General features: G+C 47.2%; 1 protein-coding gene across 5 annotated transcripts in view; it reads right to left on the bottom strand.

Annotated features, from left to right (window-relative positions):
- The window catches only part of LARP1 (La ribonucleoprotein 1, translational regulator), a 134,529-nt gene that overhangs the window by 21,488 nt on the left and 90,651 nt on the right, over positions 1-22,390 (bottom strand). For 2 of the 5 annotated variants that reach the window (XM_054487196.2, XM_054487193.1), the window contains exons 2-8: positions 5,755-5,816; positions 5,431-5,496; positions 3,384-3,558; positions 2,442-2,570; positions 2,165-2,365; positions 1,903-2,065; positions 848-992 (exon numbers count right to left, since the gene is read on the bottom strand). In XM_054487196.2, the coding sequence (XP_054343171.1) occupies positions 848-992; positions 1,903-2,065; positions 2,165-2,365; positions 2,442-2,570; positions 3,384-3,507 (762 nt within the window). In that variant the 5' untranslated portion in view covers positions 3,508-3,558; positions 5,431-5,496; positions 5,755-5,816. The remainder of the gene's footprint in view (positions 1-847; positions 993-1,902; positions 2,066-2,164; positions 2,366-2,441; positions 2,571-3,383; positions 3,559-5,430; positions 5,497-5,754; positions 5,817-22,390) is intronic. The other 3 variants (XM_054487197.1, XM_054487194.1, XM_063665301.1) reach the window with 2 other exon arrangements.

The raw sequence follows: 22,390 nt of genomic DNA, 5'->3' as shown, positions 1-22,390 counted from the left end.
GTTACATATATGTTACATATATAACATATGTTACATAGATAATATATATTCTTTAATATATAATATATATTCTTTAATATATAATATATATATTCTTTAATATATATAGATATTCTTTTATATATATATAATATAGATATTCTTTTATATATATAAAATATATTCTTTAATATATATAAAATACAGATATTCTTTAATATATAATATAGATATTCTTTAATATATATAATATAGATATTCTTTTATATATATAATATATTCTTTAATATATATATAATATAGATATTCTTTAATATATATATAATATATTCTTTAATATATATATAATATAGATATTCTTTAATATATATATATAGCACCAATTGGGATGAATCTGAACTAAATATTTGATGATATTAAGGAACTGTTAATATGTTAAACTGTTAATTTAGGAATGATAATGATATTGTGACTATTTTCTTTTAACAAGTCTATCTTTTAGAAATCTATACTGAAATATTTGTGAACAAAATGCTAGGTTTTATAGGATTTTCTTCAATGTAGTATGTGAGAATAAACAGATGAGGGTACAGACGGAATAAGATTAGCCATAAACTGATACTTGCCGAAGCTGATGATGGGCTCATTATACTACTCTACTTTTGTTAAGTGTCTGACATTTTCCATAATGAGCAAGAGAGAGAGAGAAAGGAAGGAAGGAGGGAGAGGAGGAGACTAGCCAAGCCTTGAGACTTCAGCAGAAGTCATCAGATGATGACTCTTCCAGGGCTTTCTGCCTTGGCCCAAACTCCAGCTCCCTAAGGACCTTTCTTTCCCCTGCATCCCAGCTCCAGGGAGGAAGACATACCGCAAAGATGAGTGAAATGTCAGTGGTAAGGGCCTGCACTCGGTGGAAGGAAGCAATAAGGGTGATGGGTAGGAAACCATCAGCATCCATTTTCCTTCGCAGGAAGAAGTCTCGCTCTAAATTGTCCACGCTGAAGTAGTATTCACTAAGTGGAGGGAAGAAGTAGTTATCACCGAGGGATTGGTGCATCAGTTTTATGAGTATGCCTCCCTTGTTCTGCTACACACCCCAGCAATCTCACACAGCCTCTGACCTACCCCATCCCTATCCTATATACCAACAGTGTTGAGGGCTGAAAAGAAATGATGTGATCCCTTCATGGCACCCTACCTTGCTTGGGTCAAATCACTCCCTCTGCCCTAAGCCCCTTGGCATGCCTGTCAAACTCCTCATCCTCCTTTAAATTCCAGTCCAAATATTGTTGGTCACTTTCTCTTCTGCTCCTAAAACACTTATAAACACTATTGCAACCATTTATTTTCTTGTATGACTTCCTTACTGGACTGAGAGACAATATATCAGAGTGGTTAAGAACAAAGGTTCTATAATAGGACAGAAAAGGATTTAAATCTGTGCTTTGTTACTTACTAGCTGTGAGATTCTGTGCAAATTACTGGGCCAGTTTGCTTGTCTATAAACTGGGGCTAAAAGACTCAGCTCACAGGAATTCAACAGGTAATAACTGCAGGACTAAGATAATGCCTCTACAACAATAAACACTGAGCCTGGCCGACAGTAAGGATTCAATAAATGTTAGTATTCTGTCAATGTTGTCATTACAAATGGAAGCACAGAAGGGGGTAGATTCTAAATATTTTCCTTCCTTTTTGTAATGGTATAGTTTCTAACTTTCTTAAGATAAATGTTGTACCACTTCTGTAATAAACAATGAGAATGTGGTATCACTTCTTTAATAAACAATGAGAAAAGCTATCTTTTCAGCCCGAGGCTGAAACTGCTGCTAAGCACCAGAAGGGCCTGCCCAGCTATGACACTCTGGCAACCCCTAACCTCTCACTCATTTCTGCAGGGTAAGAAGGCTTCCGCGCACTCACATCTGGCGCTTGATGTAGTCTTTGAGCAGTTCCTGATCCACGCTGTAAAGCTCGGTGCTGCTGACATTGTCAAAGTAGTAGGTGATGTTGTTCATGTACTTGGGCGTACGAGGCCCCTCCACACCATCAAACTTTCGGTAGCCAAACTGGTAGTCAAAATGGGCTATGGGGGAAACGGGTGCCATGAGGGAGAGGAGATTCCTGCCCACCAACCCCGCTGCACACCCTTGGACATCCCGGAGCCCAAAGGGGCCTCACGTACTTCGAGTGCCACCCCGGCCGCGTCCCCGGCCGCGACCACGCCCCCGTCCACGGCCACGGAAGGAAGCCCGCGCCCCACCAGCCCCATCACTCTTCACACTCGATGTCTCATCCTGGTCGTGCCAGGCAGGCTCCGGTTTGATCTCTGGTTGCCAGGCTGGGGTGGGGGGGGCCACGGGCACGTAGGTGGCAGACTCAGACCCTATGGGGAGAGGGGTACCAGGTCAGGCCTGAGGGTGTCTCCCAAGTCCAGGCCCTCCATAGTGGGTAGTGCATACCTTTGATCTCCCCGCGATTGGCAGGTATGTGTCTAGGCTCCGGCGGGCGAGTGGGGCGTGAAGCCAGTTTCTCTCTGGGCACTTCAGGCTTCATGTCTATTTGTAACGGAACCCACTTGTGTTTGTTTCCTGGGAGACAGCATAGGTACATGAGAAAGGCTTGAGGGAGAGGCCACTCCTAGCCAGCTCTACCCAACTCCTCCTCTTCTGCCCTGGACTTGGGCCCAAATCACAATCTGGTTACCTTGGGCAGATCCCTTTCCCACACATTAGCCCTCTTTTTCATCTCTAAAATAAGCTGATCAGTGGCCCTCAGTGTGTTAGAGACTCCTCGTTAACTCCCAAGATCAGTGTCTCCATGGCCACAGAATCCCCTTCTGGAGTCAGACACATGGCAGCCCAGAATGAAGACCATGCTTTCCAGACTCCCTATAGACAGATGCCAAAACACTGCCTACGAGAGCTAAGCTGAAGTAACCAACTCCAGGTTGAGTCCCTAAAAGGAAAGGGGCCACCCTTCCCTCTTCCTTTCCTCCTAGCTAGAAGAAGAAGGAAATAGGAAGCCATCAGTGATGATATGAAGAACCAGTATACCATAGCAAGCCGAAGGGATTCAGGAGTTGCTATACCAGGCCTGGCGTATTTATACCAAGCTGTTACATCAAAGAAAGAAAGTTTTATCTTGTTTAAACCATGGTTACTCTAGATCAGCATTAGAGAAGCCAAAATTTCAGCAGGTTTTTTGAAAACTCTTGTGTTTGAGAGGAGGGACTGATTAATGACAGATGGTTGAAAACTACTGTCTCACCAGCCTATATCCATCAGTTCCCCACTGACTTTTCAGAGGGGGCACCTAAAGCTCCTCCAGCAGTCCCCTGGAGTCCTGACATTTCACAGTTCTACCCTACCACCTTCTCCCAAGTCCTGCTCCCAGTCACTCACCTTTCTTCTTCTGCCCGCCTCGCTGGCAATCCTCATCTCCATTCTTTTCCTCCCCTGATTCATCTGATTTGGTTTTTGGACTCTCCTTACTATCACTCCCTTCTCCTTTCTCCTGTTCCTTCATGTCCTTCTTGGGTGGCAGTTTACGGGCAGGCTGAGGCTTGTGGGACTGTGGCTATAGCAGGAAGTAAAGTAACAGGGAGGTGAGTGAGAGTGCCTCATGGTATAGGAGGGAAGGCACTCCCTGTCACTAGAAAGGCAGGCAGGAGCCACAGCATGCAATGGCAGGCTGGACAGGATGTATTCTAAGGTCATTTTCACACCTGAGATGGTTACACTGGGAAGCATGGTCAAATAGGCCAGAAGGTGGGAAGGTAACTTATCTCTCCAGCTTCCAAGTCTAAGTGACAGAGACAACCTTCAGGACAGTGGTGCTGAGGCTCACGGGGGCAAAATTATTCCCTTCAACAGGGCCATGTTGTCTAGGTAGTCTGTGGGAAGGAAGAGATGCCCTCTGGCCTATCAACAACAACTCTGGCTGTGAAGTAAAAGCAGCCACAGCCAGTGAGTAAAGACTCTTAAGCCACTGGCCCAGAACAAAAGTGCTGGGAAGAAGAGAACTGACTAGGAGTCCTCTCTTTGCTAGGCCCCAAGAGAATTTTATAAGCTTCCCCAAGACATGTGGTCTGGAGGTCGGTGCTTGGCCTAATGACCACTCTCCTACTTCACTCAGAAAACCCAAGCGTAGTGATGGAGAACACAGGCTGGAGAATAATACAACACACCTGACTTCCAATCCCCACTTGGCCATCAAGGGCTAGTAATTAACCTCTGCAAGTCTCAGCAGCTTCATCTGTAAAATGGGAATTATAAAAGGACCTATCTCAGAGTCACTGTGAGGGTTAGATGAGATGACGAACAGGCAATTCAGCTGACCCTTGAATAAAATGGCTTTGAACTGTGTGGGTCCACTTATACACAGGACTTTAAAAAACCGAATGCAGATCAAAAATACAGTGTTAGCAGGATGTGAAACCTGCATACACGGAAGGCCAACTTTTCATATATGTAGGTCCTGCTGTGCCAACTACAGGACTTGAGTACGCAAAGATTTTGGTATGCACAGGGGTCCCAGAACCAACACCTGCCACCAGCCCCGCCATGTATAACAAAGGAAAACTGTACTTGGTAGTCTCTGACACAAAGCGAAGGTTCAAATGATGACAGTTCTTAGCTATTTCAATGTTGCTCAGATTCTATTAACCACTCAGTTTAGAAAACAGAGGCTAGGGGGCTGGGGACCGTGGCTCACGCCTATAATCCCAGCACTTCGGGAGGCCAAGGCGGGCAGATCACCTGAGGTCAGTTCAAGACCAGCCTGGCCAACATGGTTAAACCTCGTCTCTAAAAAATACAAAAATTAGCCAGGCATGATGGTGGGTTCCTGTAATCCCAGCTACTCGGGAGGCTGAGGAGGGAGAATCACTTGAACCTGGGAGGTGGAGGTTGCAGTAAGCTGAGATCACACCATTGCACTCCAGCCTGGGTGACTGAGCCAGACTCCATCTCAAAAGAAAAAAAAAAAAAAAAAAGAAAAGAAAAGAAAAGAAAAGAAAAAACTGAGAGGCCGGGCATGGTGGCTCATGCCTGTAATCCCAGCACTTTGGGAGGCTGAGGCGGGCAGATCACTTGAGGTCAGGAGTTCGAGACCAGCCTGGCTAAGACGGTGAAACCTTGTCTCTACTAAAAATACAAAATTAGCCGGTCATGGTGGTGAGCGCCTGTAACCACAGCTACTCGGGAGGCTGGGGGAGGAGAATCACTTGAACCCAGGAGGTAGAGGTTGCAGTGAGCTGAGATTGTACCATGGCACTCCAACCTGGGCAAAAAGAGTGAAACTCTGTTGGGGGGAAGAAAAAAAAAGAAAGAAAGAATGAAAACTGAGAAAGGTAAGAGCTGAGGTTCTGAGGCTCTCTGGAAGTTTGAGGAGCTAAACGTGTGTATGTCAACAGAGTTCAAACCTGCCTATCCTTCCACACAGACTCACCTGAACACTCTTGTGGGCTATCTCTCCAGGTGTGGGCCAATTGATTGCATCTCCAAAGTCACCAACCTGCAGGGAACATACACTATGAGGGCCCCAGGAGTGACCCTGCCTTTGCTATTCAGCCCCCGACCCAAGCTTCACCAAGAGATCAGAAGCCAAATCAGTCTGTTCACCAGGAGCATTCACACTGGATACCCAGAAGGGGCTCCCCTGCAATTCACAGACAATCCAGAACTAGTTGGCAGTCCAGGAGCATTCACTAGAACAGGAAAGAGGCCACCAACTCCAGAAAGTCTCCTTGGGTTGCCCACTCTTATTTTTTACCTTGCTGCCTTTGCGCTGTTTAGGAACAGCTGCCCTCACCACCTTGGCTGGAGCAGAGTGTTCTGTGGGAATAAGAAGGGAGAGTTAGTAACGCAAAGCCCATGTGAGGGGGGCTACTGCCAGCTCCTCACCCTCATCACCGTCCCCACTCCACCTAGCAACCTGCAAGTTCCCAAAGGAGAAAGACACAGTAGAGAGGGGAAAGACATGTGCTCAAACACCAATAACAATTTTACCAGCCCGCTCCTGAAGAAGTCATAGAAAGCGAGATCACGCAAAGAGCCAGGAGCCAGCAGCCAGCAGCCAAAACCCAAGGAGTCCAGACTCAGGTGGGAAGCCCTCAGAGAGTATAGTTCCATAACAGAGACTGAGGCCTGGAGAAAGAAGTCCATGCCACCAGAGTCACCACTATAACTCAGGGCTCCTGAATCATGGCAGATGTCTGAAAGATCATTTCTGGTCCTAACATTCTAGAAGTTTGATGAGAGCAGACCAGGACTAGTGATCACTGGGAAGGCAAAGTAAACACTCTAAGTGAGCCATCAAAAAATCTAGGGACCACACCAGGGCCAGTTGCTCAGGAAACATTTTTGTCTGCCTTCTCAGCTTCCAAAGAAAAAGCGGGCTCCCACTTGACTCAACAGTCCTACCTCTAAGAATTTATCCTAATGATACAAATTAGACAAGAGTTATGTACAGAGATGTCCTACTAAAATATTATTTATAACTTCAAAAAATGGAAAACAAACTATATACCCCAAAATAGGAGACTGACTAAAGTTCATCCATTTTTAGAAAAGTTATGAAAAAGATAATGATCTCTACTAATATAAAACAACGGACACAATAAATGAAAACTTTGTTTGTGGCCAGGTGCAGTGGCTCACGCCTGTAATCCCAGCACTTTTGGGGGCCAAGGCAGGTGGATCACCCGAGGTCAGGAGTTCAAGACCAGCCTGGCCAACATGGCGAAGCCCTGTCTCTACTCTATTAAAAATACAAAAAATTAGCTGGGCATGGTGGTAGGCACCCATAATCCCAGCTACTTGGGAGGCTGAGGCAGGAGAAGCACTCGAACCCGGGAGGTGGGGGTTGCAGTGAGCCGAGATAGCGTCATTGCACTCCAGCCTGGGCGACAGAGCGAGACTCTGTCTCCAAAAAAAAAAAAAGTTTGTTTCGAGACAGAGTCTCGCTCTGTCGCCCAGGCTGGAGTGCAGCAGCGCCATCTCGGCTCACTGCAACACCCGCCTCCCGGGTTCAAGTGATTCTCCTGCCTCAGCCTCCCAAGTAGCTGGGACTGCAAGTGCGCGCCACCATGCCCAGCTCATTTTTGTATTTTTAGTAGAGATGAGTTTCACCATGTTGGCCAGGCTGGTGTCAAATGCCTGACCTCAAGTAACCTGCCTGCCTCAGCCTCCCAAAGTGCTGGGATTATAGGCATCAGCCACCACGCCTGGCTAAAGTTTTTTAAAAATCCTTCTTGTAAAACAAAAATGTGCATATGCACACACATACAGTACAAACTCTAGAATGACATGTAAGAACTATCGGGAATTAAATATAACATTTACAGGGACTTCAGTTTTTCAACAAAGACAGACATAGGCTTTTATCAAAAACAAATGTCTTAATTTTTTTTTTTTAAGGAAGTTGTTCTAGTAGGTCCAGTCCCTTCTACATCCACACTTCTTTTCCCAGCACCATTGTGAAAAACAAGAATTTCTGTGCCCCTTCCTCCCCCAGAAATCCACAGGAAAAGATACATTCTGTGGTTCTGCTCACCGACTTCTCTCCTATCACTTTGCCTGTACTGTTGGCCAGCCATGCCAGGGCGAGAGCGGCCCCCAAACCCCGAGCGGCAGAGAAATTTGCCCAGCTGGCTTGGAAAGGAATGTTCTACTCCTTGATCAGACCCATGTTTCCTTAATGAGTAGAGAGTGTCCTTGCCTGACTCCTCACTGTGAGGCCACTGCACTCCTGGCTTCCACCCCCTACCGGAGCCACTACCCCCTCAAGATACCCCACATGCCTTTGAGAGCTGGAGCTGTGGAACCCAGCCAACAGCATCCCACACCCCCAGCGCAGGGCAATGGTGAACCAGAAAATCTCAATCCCAAGAGGATAGAGTTCTTAGGCCCAAGGGGCCATTCTGCACCCATACTCCTGGGACTCCTGTGTTAGCCTGGATGAGCCTAATACCATCTAGTCCCCTGATAAAATCTTCTTCTGCTTCAAACCAGGACCAGGTTCATATATACCTACACTATGGCTGGTAGTCACTTCTCCCAGTACCCAGCAACACTGTTTTCAAGCTACCAGGAGAGCAGGCCAAAGGGCCTGTGTACTACCAACGCCAACTTCACTAACAGGATGTTATAAAGAGAAATCAGGTGCAGAGGACAAGGTATTCCTGAAGACTTTTCCTTAAAAAGGTGAGGCAAAGTCAGATCATTGTTTGATCACAAAAGGAGATGGTAAAGTATTGAAAGCTCAGTCTCCAATCAAAGTGAGAGCCCTCCTGCCATGAAAAGACCTCACTGATTCCCTACTCTGCCACCAATCCCAAGCTGATGAGACTACAAACATTCTGAGCATACACATGAATAGTCTTAAATTAGTCCTGTGTGAGTTTGTTGAAAAAGGTCCATCCCCAGGTTCCTCTGCCCTGAAAACCCATGGTGCCCTGTTCTTTCTCTGCTCCCAGGTGGGGCTTCAGGTTGCCCCGACAAGGAGAAAAAAGCCCCCAGAAAGGCAGAAAAATCCACTGGGGAGCAAGAGCCACTTCTGCCTTTAAAATCTAAAATTCACAGATTTGTTAAAATCCTATTGGGCTTCAAGGAAACCCAGAAGGGCTCAGATGAGCTGCTGTCAGGCCCTGCAAGAGACCAGAAAGAAGACTAGGCTTTCTGATGAATTCAATTATCCATCTCAGCCACGCACCCTCACCAGGTAACCACTGGAGCACGTGTGCACACATGCACACAAGTACACACACGCACACACAGAATATACACGTTCAGCTGGGCCTGGCATCTGTAATGGCTGCCAATGCAAACCAATCCTTTGCAGAGGCACCAATCCCCATGTCCAGCACCATCCCAACCAAATCAGGGGATAATTCTCCTCCTTCTACCCCTGCATTCTGAAACCTGCATGCCTGCTGCCACTGACCCAACGCCCAGTCAGGAAACACCATTCACTTGGTCAAGAAAACAGTTATAGCTGGGCACGGTGGCTCACGCCTGTAATCCCAGTACTTTGGGAGGCCAAGGTGGGCGGATCACCTGAGGTTGGGAGTTTGAGACCAGCCTGAGCAACATGGAGAAACCCCATCTCTACTAAAATTACAAAATTAGCCAGGTGTGGTGGCACATGCCTGTAATTCCAGCTACTTGGGAGGCTGAGGTGGGAGAATCACTTGAACCCGGGAGGCAGGAGGTTGTGGTGAGCAGAGATTGCACCATTGCGCTCCAGCCTGGGCAACCAAGAGCGAAATTCCATCTCAAAAAAAAAAAAACAATCATAGAATGAAGGGACCATAGTTCTAATCCACTCAACTTGTAGATAGGGAACTGAGGCCAGAAAAAGGGAAGGGGCTTCCTCAAGACTAGCTGCAGAGCCAGGATGAGAGCTGTAAGTCTTGACTCCCTTGCCAGAGCTCCTCAACAGCTCACCAGAAATTCCATGGAGCCCAATGGTTTCCATGTGTCTACTGGTGAGGAATGGGTCAAAAGCCTTCTTAGTGTAATCTTAGAGCATTTCCCTGGTTTTTCTGGGTAAACAGTTACTGATGACTGGGCCCAGCAGCTTATCTGTCCACAGGTCTCCAAGGCCCAGATTGTAGGAGGCAGGATGGCAGACAGAGTCCCTAGGAGGGTCTTCTTCCTCAACTAAGGCAAACCAGGCCTAAAGGGTATCTGGAAGAGAAGGAAAACCACTTTCTGTCCCAGAGGACCACAGCCAGGAGCCAGTACTAATTCTGTTAATTCTAGTTCCAGGGGGTCCAGGGGCTTCTTAAATACACACAAGCCTTTGTTAAAAATGAAGCATACCAGCCGGGTGCAGTGGCTCACGCCTGTAATCCCAGCACTTTGGGAGGCCGAGGCGGGCAGATTACCTGAGGTCAGGAGTTTGAGACCAGCCTGGCCAACATGGTGAAACTCTGTCTACACTAAAAATACAAAAAATTAGCCGGGTGTGGTGGCATGCGCCTGTACTCCCAGCTACTCAGGAGGCTGAGGCAGGAGAATCGCTTGAACCCGGGAGGCGGAGGTTGCAGTGAGCCGAGATCGCACCACTGCACTCCAGCTTGGGTGACAAGAGTGAAACTCCATCTCAAAAAAAAAAGTGAAGCACACCAAAATTGCTATGTGCAAGAAGCAATCTGAATATGGTGGTGGTGAGGACACTAGAGGACTTTTCTGGCAACTATATGCATGGCAAACCCACTATTTTCACTTGGATTACTTAAGGTTATTTTGAGTGTCAAGGAGCAGGGAGCTAATGCTACTACTGCTAATGAAGGATGAAGAGATATGAGGGGTAGAAGGTGGGTGCTGAGGAATGGCAGGGCAGAGAGGAATTACTAACTGGGATGGTTGGAGTAGGGATGGTGGCTCCTCTGTAAAGTGGAGTGGTTAATGACCACACGACCTCGAACGTCTAACCCCGAGATTCTTTGAGACTCTATTTTCAAGCGTGTCTAACACCCCCTCATTCAAAGACCATCTAGGAAAGTCAGAGGGCCCCATTAAGCACATGGACTTTGCTATGGGATGGACTTAGGGTGGAGTCCCTAGCTACTCTGCTCCTCACAGGGTCCCTCTGAACTTCACCTTCCTCTGTAAAATTGAAGTCATAGTTACATGGCTGCTGGAGCAGTTAAACAAACAGAGCATACTAAGAGTACCTAGCACACAATAAATACCCAACAAATGCTAATATTACAATTCACAAAGGAAGCTTACTATTTCCAAGCAATCGCCACCCTCACTCTGAGACAGAGATGTGGATGGGGGGAGATACACCAAATCATCTCTCAAAATGAAAGAATCAGAATGTATGGGAAAAACTCTTGGGGGGATTAACTGGTTCAATTCATCCAGTCCAGACTGCAAATGAGGCCACCCACCTCACCTGGCTCTTCTGATCGGTAATCCATGCCCACTAGATGGGGACACCACACCACCACATTGCCCTTCAGAGACAGGAGGCACCTGGTTCCCAGGGCAAGTTTCCCCAGGAAAGAGGAAGGCTTCCGAACTTTATAGTTTAAAATGAGGAAAGAAAGATGGGGGAATTTACCACAGGTCCCCCAGGGGGGCTTTGACATAAAGCCCTGCTTTGTTAGGGAGGAAGGAAGAACACGGGGAAGGCTGACAGAGTTCCCTTTCAGTTGAAATTTAGTCATTCCACTTTTTACTCAGAACAGAAAAGGAAAACAGGCCAGGCTCAAGGAGTCCCTCTCAGCCTACTAAACCCATAACCCTGGCCAGTACACAGCCAGATAAAAAGATTTAAAAGTGTTTTCACTATTGCCTTGTTCTCAAAAGATCCTAAGGCTGCCGACCTTTTGAAACAAAAGCTACCCAGAGGTTCCAGATGTGAAGGTCTGAGGAGCAAGAACTTGGTTCAACCAACAGGTAGAAAGCACATGGGTGATTCAAACTCATCAGGTCGCAGTAAAAAGATCTGGTAAGAGGCAGAGAGAAGCTAGAATTAAAACTGAGGGACCTGTGCATGAAAGGTGAGAAAAGGCTGAGCTATTCAAAGAAAGCCTTCAGGACCCAGAGTGGGTGACTAGAAGGACTACCAGATTTCAGGCCTGAACACTGCCAGGAAAATTAGGAAGACCAAATGCTTATTTGGGGACTGGTATCATCTCCTGGAGACTGGCATCTGAAAAGGCTGTTTACCAGAGAGCTAAGAACTACTACCTTGAGGAACTAAGTAATCTGTTGGGTTTAGGTGCTGTATTACATTCAAACTCACCCATCTGCTACCATACACCTGGCCATTAGGTCGACCTCCTTGGGGGAGACCTCCCAGACCTCAAGTGTGGTGAAGTACCCTGCTATGTGCTCCCACGGTATTGTAAATGTTAACTGACTGGTTACTTCTCTGCCCCTCCCCTGGGGGCAGGGACCACAGGGCTGCTGTCACAGCAGTACCCCAGTGTCTAGCTCAGGGCCTGGCAACACAGCAGACACTTGTTTAATGAATAGCAACTTCACACCAGAAGAGGCTTTGCTTGTCAAGTGCTAATTCCTGGGGTTATAGCCTCAACCCTTAGCCTTCAGCTGGGGCCCTCCCAAATACAGAAAAACTGCTAGTGTCCTAGAAACTGCTGGCTCCCAGAGGAACGCAGGCCCTAGCCCAGCTTTGACTCACATGCAACCCAACTGCCTGACATCAGTGCTGTGCCTCAGTACAGAATGCAGCACTCACCAGTTGTATAACCCTTGGGAGCATTACCTACCATTCTACCCCAGCGTCACCCTCCTTACTAATATTGGGTCTACAGGTGTGAGAACAGAAAGACAGATCTCAACCACTGAGATTTCTCACCAAAGCACAAGAAATGCTAGCAGCAAATCGCAGATGCACGAATGACACGTGTAAATAATATGCAGTGAGCATTTACTAGACACCACACACTGTTCTAAACTCTCGGCATGGATTCTCTTAATCTTGATCCTGTTGAATTAGTTTCTTTCATTGGTCCCATTTTAAAACGAGGAACCCAAGACACATGGTGGAAAGGTTATTTGCCAAGATAACAGCCAGCAAAGAGAGGAACAGGATTTGGAGCCAAGCAGTCTGACTCTAAAACCTGTGCTCTTAACCACTAAAAGGAGGTGGAAGAGAAGCTAAGGGGTATAAGTTACCACCTTATTGTAGCCAACAGGACAGTTTCTCAATAGCAGGGATGCCTGGGCATCATTCTACATACTGGGGAAAACCAAAGCCTGTTACAGGGAAGCCTAAGCTAACAGCTGGACAAGTGGCACCTCGGTGGTTGGAAGTGCCTAGTTTCCCTACCTAGAGAGGCAAGGGAAACTACCACCAAGCACACCCAGTTTGAGTCTAACTCCAGCACTCTGGCACAGGCAGCCCTATGAGGAAAGAGACATTCCTTCCAGATCCACCTCCCAGTTCCTCTCAGTTCTCCCAGAGGCTGCTCAGGGGGATCCAGCTGACATGGATTGTGCCCCACCCTCAGCCCCCAGATATAAGGAAGGCCACTACTATCTCCCTAAGCCGGTGTCCAGGGACCCTAACTGTGGAAGGCAGCAATACCATCTGAAGGGAGGGTGAGGCAGGCAGGAAACAGTGCCTGGGTTATACTACCCACCTGTGCCTGTCCTTCCCAGGCCAGCCTGGGGACAGATTATCTGAAAAGCCTGGCTACTTTCAGCTGTCATTCATCCTGGGGATGGGGTGGAGTCATAGAGGGAGCCTGGAGACCCACAGGCCTTTCCTCCCATACTGACTGACCCCAGCACCCCCTAAGCAGGAACATTCTTCTATGGAGTAAAGAGAATGCCATGTTAGCCCTCCTCACCTTGGTCACCAGCTGCTGCTGTTGGTACCATCTCTCAGAGGCCTCTCTGCCCAGTCCTCCCACCCAAATTTCCCCTAGACCTGCAGATGAAATGCAGGAGGGGCTGGAAGGGCATTCTTAGGGAGAGGAGTGGGCAGAGGAAGGGAAGGAGGGAAATGTTCAGAAGGTCAGACCATCTTGAGTTCCCGCTGAAAGGAAGCTGCAGGCCACCAGTCAGCTCAGGAGTGCGGAGTCTGCATCCCCTTGGCCTGGGAGGAGGGGCAAGGGTGGGCCAGACTCCAGTCACATGATGCTGGCCAGCCTGGCCCAGCCCAGGCCCAGCCCCAGCTGACTATCTTTAGCCTGTGGTGACCCAGGTGGCCCAGTGCTCCCACTCTCCCTGCCCAGACGTGGACCCAGCCACCCTTGGGTGGCTGTGGCCACTCCCACTGCTGGTACCAGTCCCTGAAATCTTGCTTCAAAGCTGATCAGTAATCAACACAGCTGAAATATATCAGCGGCCACTAAAGCTCCTGGCCTCCAAGTGCCAGCTCCCTAACCCAGCCTTTTCTAAAGAGCACATTTGGTTCTAGTTAGAACAGTAATAATAATCACCTTTTACTGCATAAAGACTAGGTACCAAAAACTGATCTAAGTTGCATCTATGTATGATTTCACTTAATTATCTCAAAGACACAATTATTCCAGTTGTCCAGAAAATGAAACTGAAGGAAGGGACTCGCCCAAGGTCACAATGTTGAAGAGCAAGATGACTGATTCCTCAGATCTAGTCACAGATCTCAATATAAATTCTCCTCAGGAGGCTTCCTGACAGCCCAATGTAAAGTGCTACAAAACCAGCAACTGTGGATCAAGTTCTAATTCAGTCTACAATTTAAGGTCTTCAGGGCACTCACTACCACCTAAAATGGTTGCATCTGTGCATATCTCAACTCCACTAGACTGCAATCAATTACTGAGAGCTTACTACAGAAGTGTCCAATCTTTTGCCTTCCCTGAGCCACAATGGAACAATTACTGTCTTGGGCCACACGTAAAACACACTAACACTAATGATAACTGATGAACCTAAAAAACAAACATTGCAAGAAAATCTCAATGTTTTAAGAAAGTACAAATTTGTGTCAGGACGCATTCAAAGCCGTCCTTTGGACAAGCTTGCCTTACAATGTCTTTGAATGGTGCCAAAGTTTTTTACATGTAGTAGCTCATTTATTTTTCCTTTTTTTTTTTTTTTTTTTTTTGAGACCGAGTCTCACTCTGTCACCCAGGCTGGAGTGCAGTGGCACCATCTCGGCTCACTGCAAGCTCCGCCTCCCGGGTTCACGCCATTCTTCTGCCTCAGCCTCCCGGGTAGCTGGGATTACAGGTGTGTGCCACCATGCCCGGCTAATTTTTTTGTATTTTTAGTAGAGACAGGGTTTCACCATGTTAGCCAGGATGGTCTCGATCTCCTGACTTGTGATCCGCCCGCCTCAGCCTCCCAAAGTGCTGGGATTACAGGCGTGAGCCTAGAAGGTAGGTATAATGATGATTCCCAGTTAAACAAATGAGCTATGCACAATCAGCTTGTGGGGCTCCCCTGGGCTCTCCTAGGCCCTGGACTTCAGAAGCCAATCCTCTCAGGCAGGTTGCTAGGCACACACAACTCCATGCACACTTGACTCCATTACCCTGATGTGGGAGGCTGCCAAGCTCAGAGGTTTTCTTCCTGTCCTTGGTTGTCAGCCTCAGGTAACACAAACTCATTTTTTTATTTTTTTGAGATGGAGTCTCACTCTGTCGCCCAGGCTGCAGTGCAGTGGGTGGCACGATCTAGGCTCACTGCCACCTCCACCTCCCAGGTTCAAGCGATTCTCCTGCCTCAGCCTCCCGAGTAGCTGAGACTACAGGCGTGAGCCACCAAGCCTGTCTAATTTTTTCTATTTTCAGTACAGACGGGGTTTCACCATGTTGGCCAGGCTGGTCTTGAACTCCTGACCTCAAGTGATCCACCCGCCTCAGCCTCCCAAGGTACTGGGATTACAGGTATGGGCCTCCGCGGCTGGCCCACAAACTCATTTTTATTGTCCTTCCAATCTTACAGCATCCTTTGTTGGAAGAGGCTTCTGAATCCCCAAAAAATTACTTTGGATTATTCCCATTGTTGGAGTGGAGAGGGTGATCCCAGACCCAGTCAGGGCTGGAAAGACTTGAGAATCTCATTGTACATACAGAAAAACTGAGGACCAGGAGAGGCCAAAGTCACCAGTGATTTGCTGTAGAGCTGGCACTAGATTGTCTCCCAATCTAGAGCTCTTCAGCAAACCAGGAAGCCAATATCTGCTCCTCAACAAAATACATTCTATGCCCAACTATATCCACTCACAGGGTCGGGGCAGGGCCTTAGGGACCCAAAGTGTCACAGGAACTGTTCCCCAAAATTACCGATACTGTCAAGAAAAACTACTCACATGGAACTGAAATACATGACCACAGGGGACGGTGCTCTGAAGTGGCTCTGGGAGGGGCCCCATTTCCAACCCTTTTTCCTCTTTGAGCCCTGCCAGGGAAGGCTGAATTTCTCAGCTCCCTCTGGAAGACTTGGTGGGCCCTGGAGATCTTTTTCTCACTGTCTGTCTGTCCTGAGAGGCAGGCTGGGCACATTTAGTAGCCTGAAAATTCCACAGCAGTGGGAGGGACTTTCCAGGGAGGGTCATCCCAAAAGCAGATAGGAAGCTGGAATTCTCGAGTAGCAACTAGTTCCCCCAATCCAGGCCAGCCTGGCCAGACAGCCTTGCTTCCCAGGAGCTGCTAATTTGCCTCTCTCGGTGAGTTCAGGCTGGCCTACAGGCTCCTTCAGTCATAGGCTACACCCCAACTGGGAAAGAGTTGAGCCCTGGGATGCTATGAACATGGAGACAGGACAGGCTCAGCAGCCAGGGTGCTGCCCCACCTGCAGACTCTCCACCCCTGCACACGGATGCTCTCAAGGCACCAGCACACCCCTTTAGAGAATGTAGAGGGGGGCTGGGCACAGTGGCTCACGCCTGTAATCCCAGCACTTTGGGAGGCCAAGGCAGGCGGATCACCTGAGGTCGGGAGTTCGAGACCAGACTGACCAACATAGAGACACCCTGTCTCTACTCAAAATACAAAATTAGCCAGGTGTGGTGGCGCATGCCTGTAATCCCAGTTACTCCGGAGGCTGAGGCAGAAGAATCGCTTGAACCTGGGAGGTGGAGGTTGCAGTGAGCCGAGATTGCGCCATTGCACTCTAGCCTGGGAAACAAGAGCAAAACTCCATCTTAAAAAAAAAAAAAAAGAGAGAGAATGTAGAGGGGGTCTGACCCCTACCCCAAAGCCACCCTACCAACAATTTACTATGCCACTGGGTTAAGAGACAGGTTAGAGCAGCAGTTAACAGTGTGGACTTTGGAGTCCATTCTTGGATGTACTAACCAACAGCCACCATCAATTAAGTAACTCACAAGGCCAGGGGCAGATGAGTCAAAACTGAGCAATCTCTCATGCAGCTTGTAACTTGATAGGCATTAACTGGGCCACACATCAATGAGAGCCAAGCAACTAGATTCATGAGGAGGCAAAATGACAGCTTACAGAGATGATCCCAGGAGTCAGACTTAACCTCTCACTTTCCTGAACTATTAATGGGGTCCATGACAGCTAGCTCACAGGATTAACAGATTAAATGAAGTAATAGTACCATAAATGCATGGTAATTATTTTTCATTTCTTTGGGGCAACTCTTGAACCTGCCTGGTGCCCAAAAAAAGGTGGGGTAAGCGGGGAGCGAATATGGTTGCCAGATTTAGCAAATAGCAATTTAGGACACTCTGTTAAATCTAAATTTCAGATAAACAGTAATTTTATAGACTAAATATATCCCATGCAATACTGGGACATACTTATACTAAATATTTGATTTATCTAAAATTCAAATTTAACTGGGTGTCCCCTGTATTTTTAGTTTGTTAGATCTGGACACCATAGTTAGGAAAGACTATTGCCCCATGTTCCAAACTGAAAGTGGAAGAGTGACCAGAGCCCTGGGCTAGAAGTCAAGAGACTGGTTGACAGTCCTGGCTCAGACACCAGAGCTCTTGCTATGGATGCTTGGCAAGAATTGCCCTTCAGTGTCTTCAGTCTCTCTATTCAGAGGCCTGTGGCAGGGGTGGGCAGAATCCTATCATCTACAGTCCTTCCAGTCCTAACATCTTGTGATTTTGTCCTTACACCCATTGATCTCCATAAATGCAGCCAGCTTTCCAGGACAAGCTATTAAGATTTTTGGCATGCATTCGAATTACCATGTGAGGAGCTTGTCAAAACGTAGATTCCTGGGTCCCATCCTTCAGAGATTTTTTGCTCAGCAATGGTGGAGTCAGGAATCTGCTAGGTAATTCTAAGGTAGGTTTTCTCTGTACATACTTAACAGTTATTTTGATGTAACCTAGTGAGTTTCAACTGTTAAACTGACAGGGGTTACCCAAAACCACAATACCATATTTAATATTTTTAAATCAGAGCTGCACTTTTTTTTTTTTAGATGGAGTCTCGCTCTGTCACCCAGGCTAGAGTGCAGTAGCGCGATCTCGGCTCACTGCAAGCTCCAACTCCCGGGTTCACGCCATTCTCCTACCTCAGCCTCCCGAGTAGCTGAGACTACAGGCACCCGCCACCATGCCCGGCTAATTTTTTGTATTTTTAATAGAGATGGGGTTTCACCGTGTTAGCCAGGATGGTCTCGATCTCCTGAACTCGTGATCCGCCCGCCTCGGCCTCCTAAAGTGCTGGGATTACAGGCGTGAGTCACCACACCCGGCCTGCACTTCTTAAACCAGCATTAAGCATGGTCATGAGCCAAATAATGACATCTCCATCCACAAATATGACAGTTGGTCCCGTAAGATTATAATAGAGCTGCCCTATACCAGTGTGCCACTTTATTATATATATATTTTTAATTTTTAATTTGTGTAGGTACATAGTAGGTTTACATATTTGTGGGGTAGATGAGATACTTTGATACAGGTATAATAATCACATCAGGGTAAATGGGGTATCCATCATCTCCAGCATTTATCCTTTGTGTTACAAATGATTCAGTTACACTTTATTTTTAAATGTACAATAAATTATTGCTGACTGTAGTCAGTGTGCCATTTTTAAAAATCTTTAAAAATATTTTAAGGCTAGTAAAGTGAAGCAGGGGGTATGAAGAAGGAACACTTTTTATTCCATATTTTATACCATATTTTTACAGTACTTTTTCTTTTTGATACAGAGTCTCGCTCTGTCACCCAGGCTGGAGTGCAGTGGCGTGATCTCTGCTCACTGCAACCTCCGTCTCCTGGATTCAGTTGATTCTCCCACCTCAGCCTCCCCAGTAGCTGGGATTACAGGTGTCCGCCACCAAGCCCAGCTAATTTTTGCATTTTTTTTTAAGTAGAGATGGAGTTTCACCACATTGGCCAGGCTACTCTTGAACTCCTGACCTCAGGCGATCTGCCCGCCTAAGCCTCCCAAAGTGCTGGGAAGTGCTGGAATTACAGGCATGAACTGCCGCGGCTGGCCTACAATACTTTTTCTATGTTTAGATACACAAATACTTACCATTGTATTACAACTCCTACGGTATTCAGTATAGGAACATGCTGCACAGGTTTGTAGCCCAGGAGCAACAGGCTATACCATACAACCTAAGTCCATAGTACGCTGTGCCATTTGTTTGTGTAAGTACACTCTAGGTTCACACGATGACAAAATCAACTAATGACACATTTCTCGGAATGTATCCCTGTTGTTAAGTGACACAAGACTGTATTTGGGTTGTTTCGATATTTATTTTACATTTATATTCTTTAGTATGTATTAAACACTTAAATTTCTTGAAAAGAAAAATAGCAGAGCTGTTCCAAAAGAAATGTTACTAAACTGAGTGACTCCCATTCAGCAGGAGTTTCTGAGCAGAAGGCAGTTTGAAAAACACTCACTTCACAGTTGTAGAAACTGTAGATCAGTGAGCTAGCAGGCTTGCAATACCACTTCTGTGGTCTACAGAGCACCTGGGAAGAGGGGCTGGCTTGGGAGAAATGCAGATTCTTGACTCCCTCTATAAACTCCAGAAATCAACTTAAGAAGGTGGGCAGAAATTGAACACCTGCAGTTGTATGCTTCCTGTGCAACTGCTCATGGCAGATTAATGTTTAAGAACTGAGCTGCCAATGAGTGAGACTGCCAGGAAGGAACCCTGGTCTCCAAACGCCAGCGCAGGGTCTCACTTGTATAGACAGGACTTAATTGGTTCACAAGAGCAGGTAGTTTCAATTACACATACAAACAGCAGCCAGAAGAGAGGTGCAGGAGGTACTTTCCCTTTACCCACCAGTCTAATCTCCAGCACTAGGAACCAACAGTGATCCAAGAAGCCACATGATGAGTGTCCTGACAGATATGAGGTCACAAGGGATCAGTCTGGGCTCGGGTTTAAGTTTTGTAACAAGCTCCAAAACTTGGCTGTGCCGGAAGAATGAAGGTTCTGAAGGGAATTGTCCACCTGCTTTTGCCTCACAGCCGAACAGCTTCTCTTACCCTAAAAATCTTACTGTTTGCTCACCCAATGCTCTGTCTCTATACAAAATAAAATAAAATAGATACTGGGTCTTGCTATGCCGCCTAGGCTGGTCTTGAATTCCTGGGCTCAAGGGATACTCTCACCTTGGCCTCCCAAAGTGCTGAGGTTACAGGAGTAAGCCACCAAGCCCGGCCATATTTATTTTAAAATACTAATAATAGTAATAATGGCCACCACTTACTAGGCATTTACCTCAGGAAGCCAGGCCTCCTGCCGTGGCCCTTTTGTGCATTTAAGTTTTTTAGTCCTCACAGTGGAGGGACTATTATCCCAGTTTTAGAAGACTCAAAGCAGCTAAGTGGTTAACCAAAGGTTATCCAGTGAGAAGGTATCTGACCCCAAGGATATGAAATCCCAGGCTACCCAAACCCCTCTCAGCACTGCAGGAAACAAACATTAGGTTCTTGTCCCCAAAAGGCTCCAGATCAAGCCTGTAGGCCCTACAGGGGACTGAGGCCACCAGAATCCACTCCTCTTGAGCCCGTTAGTTCACCTGCCAGATGGGGATAATGCAACTCAGAAAAGGGAATGATGTGAGTAAAAACAGTCAAGAATCAAAAGCACTGTTTATTGCAAAGGCAATGCTCTAGAACCACCTGCAATCTGAAGGCCTGGGCTCCAGCAAGCACCAAAGCCTCAGGGGAGCCGCCTTTTTTTTTTTTTTTTTTTTTTTTTTTTTTTTTGAGGAAGGGTCTCACTTTGTTACCCAGACTGGAATGCAGTGGCGTGATCACAGTTCACTGCAGCTTCGACCTCCCGGGGCTCAGGTGATCCTCCCACCTTAGTCCCCTGAGTAGCTGGGACTACAGGTGCTTGCCACCACACCCAACTAATTTTTGTATTTGAAGTTCTTGTTTTTTAGATACGAGGTCTCGCTCTGTTGCCCAGGCTGGAGTGCAGTGGCACAATCCTAGCTCACTGCAGCCTCAAGCTCCTGAACTCACACGATCTTCCTGGATCAGCCACCCAAGTAGCTGTGACTAAATTGGCTATGACACCCAGCTGATTTTAATTTTTGTAGAGACAGTCTTGCCATCTTGTCCACGCTAGACTGAAACTCCTAGGCTCAAGTGATCCTCTTGCTCTGGCTTCCCAAAGTGCTGGGATTACAGGTGTGAGCCACTACTATATCCAGCCCTAGTCCTCTTCTAATCTCCCCTCTGGCAGCACCGACCATTCAAAGGGCCCCTGTTTTTCTTTTTTTCCTACCGAGTTTCAACTGTTTCCTCAAGGAAACAAAGCCTACAAATCCTAATGCAGGCACTGTGATTCCCCTGGTGCCACCTGAGAGACTTTGGCCAAGATACAGACTTGGTTTTCTGTAAAAGGAGAAGTGACCAGATGGCTTCTTAGTGACCAAAGCCCTTTTAGATTCCAACCTGCTTAAAGTCTAGATCTCCAAAGAGCTGCCACCTCAGAGGGGCAATGGCAGTGATGATATGTGGGCAGAAAAGGCCTGGGGCAGGGATAGGAGAGAACATCCCAGAGCAACTAGAAGCCCAGCAACAGCCAATAGGGACCTTTACTGCCTCTCCAATCCCACCTCGGAGGAAATGCAAGAGATTAAGTCTTCCCAAAGGTAGTACCAACCCGTTCAATCCAAGGGTTTGAATAATAAGACTAGACCCCAGGAGAAATCAAAAGATGGTGCCTTAGACTCCTCAGCTCTGGCAAATGCCATCTTGAGCAATATCCCACCTTGAGGCAATCTGGCGCCCAGAGTGCAAACCAAGGCACCCCCTCACTCCCTGGAGCAGACCCTCCCCAGCCTGGAGACTTGGCACAGGGCTGCTGAGTGCCATAGCTGCTATTCCCTTCAGTGCAAACAAGTATGGGGCAGGGATGCAGTGATGCAGAGAAGGGCTGGCTTCCCTGGATCCATCCAGTATTTAAACTCCACCCAGTCTTTAAATTCCCAATCATCAGTACTCTGGTCCCTTTCATCTGAGGGCTAACCCAAGTCAGCTGCTCATCCTCAGCCCTCCTCCAAAGGGACGGAGGAGGCCAGCAGCAGGCCAATGGCATATCTAAGATGCAGCCCAATTTTACAGGCTGAAAAACTGAGGCACAGGTTTGGGTGTGGAGAAACAAACAAACAAAAAAAAAATGAAGCCAGGCTCCTACAAATCTCAAACCTGCATGACGTTCTTGTCATAAAGTGGCCTAGTGTGAGGCACTTGTGCCCACACTAGGGGTGCAGGATTGTTGGACAAACCAATTATTTAGAGATTTCTAAGTCCCAACCTGACTCAGGCCAACCCATGTCCCTTTCTGCAACTACTCTGGCCCAACTGGTCTTTTTCCCACTGCCTATCCACATTTGTTCTCCCCATGAGACAGGCCGGTGCTGGCCTGCTTCCATCAGCGGGGTAGGCTGTAGACTTGAGGGCACTCCCAGACAAACCAAGTGGAAGGCCTTTGCCCACCCTCCATTA

Source organism: Pongo pygmaeus, chromosome 4 (assembly GCF_028885625.2).
Source record: "Pongo pygmaeus isolate AG05252 chromosome 4, NHGRI_mPonPyg2-v2.0_pri, whole genome shotgun sequence".
Classification (NCBI taxonomy): domain Eukaryota; kingdom Metazoa; phylum Chordata; class Mammalia; order Primates; family Hominidae; genus Pongo; species Pongo pygmaeus.
This window is presented reverse-complemented; position numbering and strand designations above follow the sequence as displayed.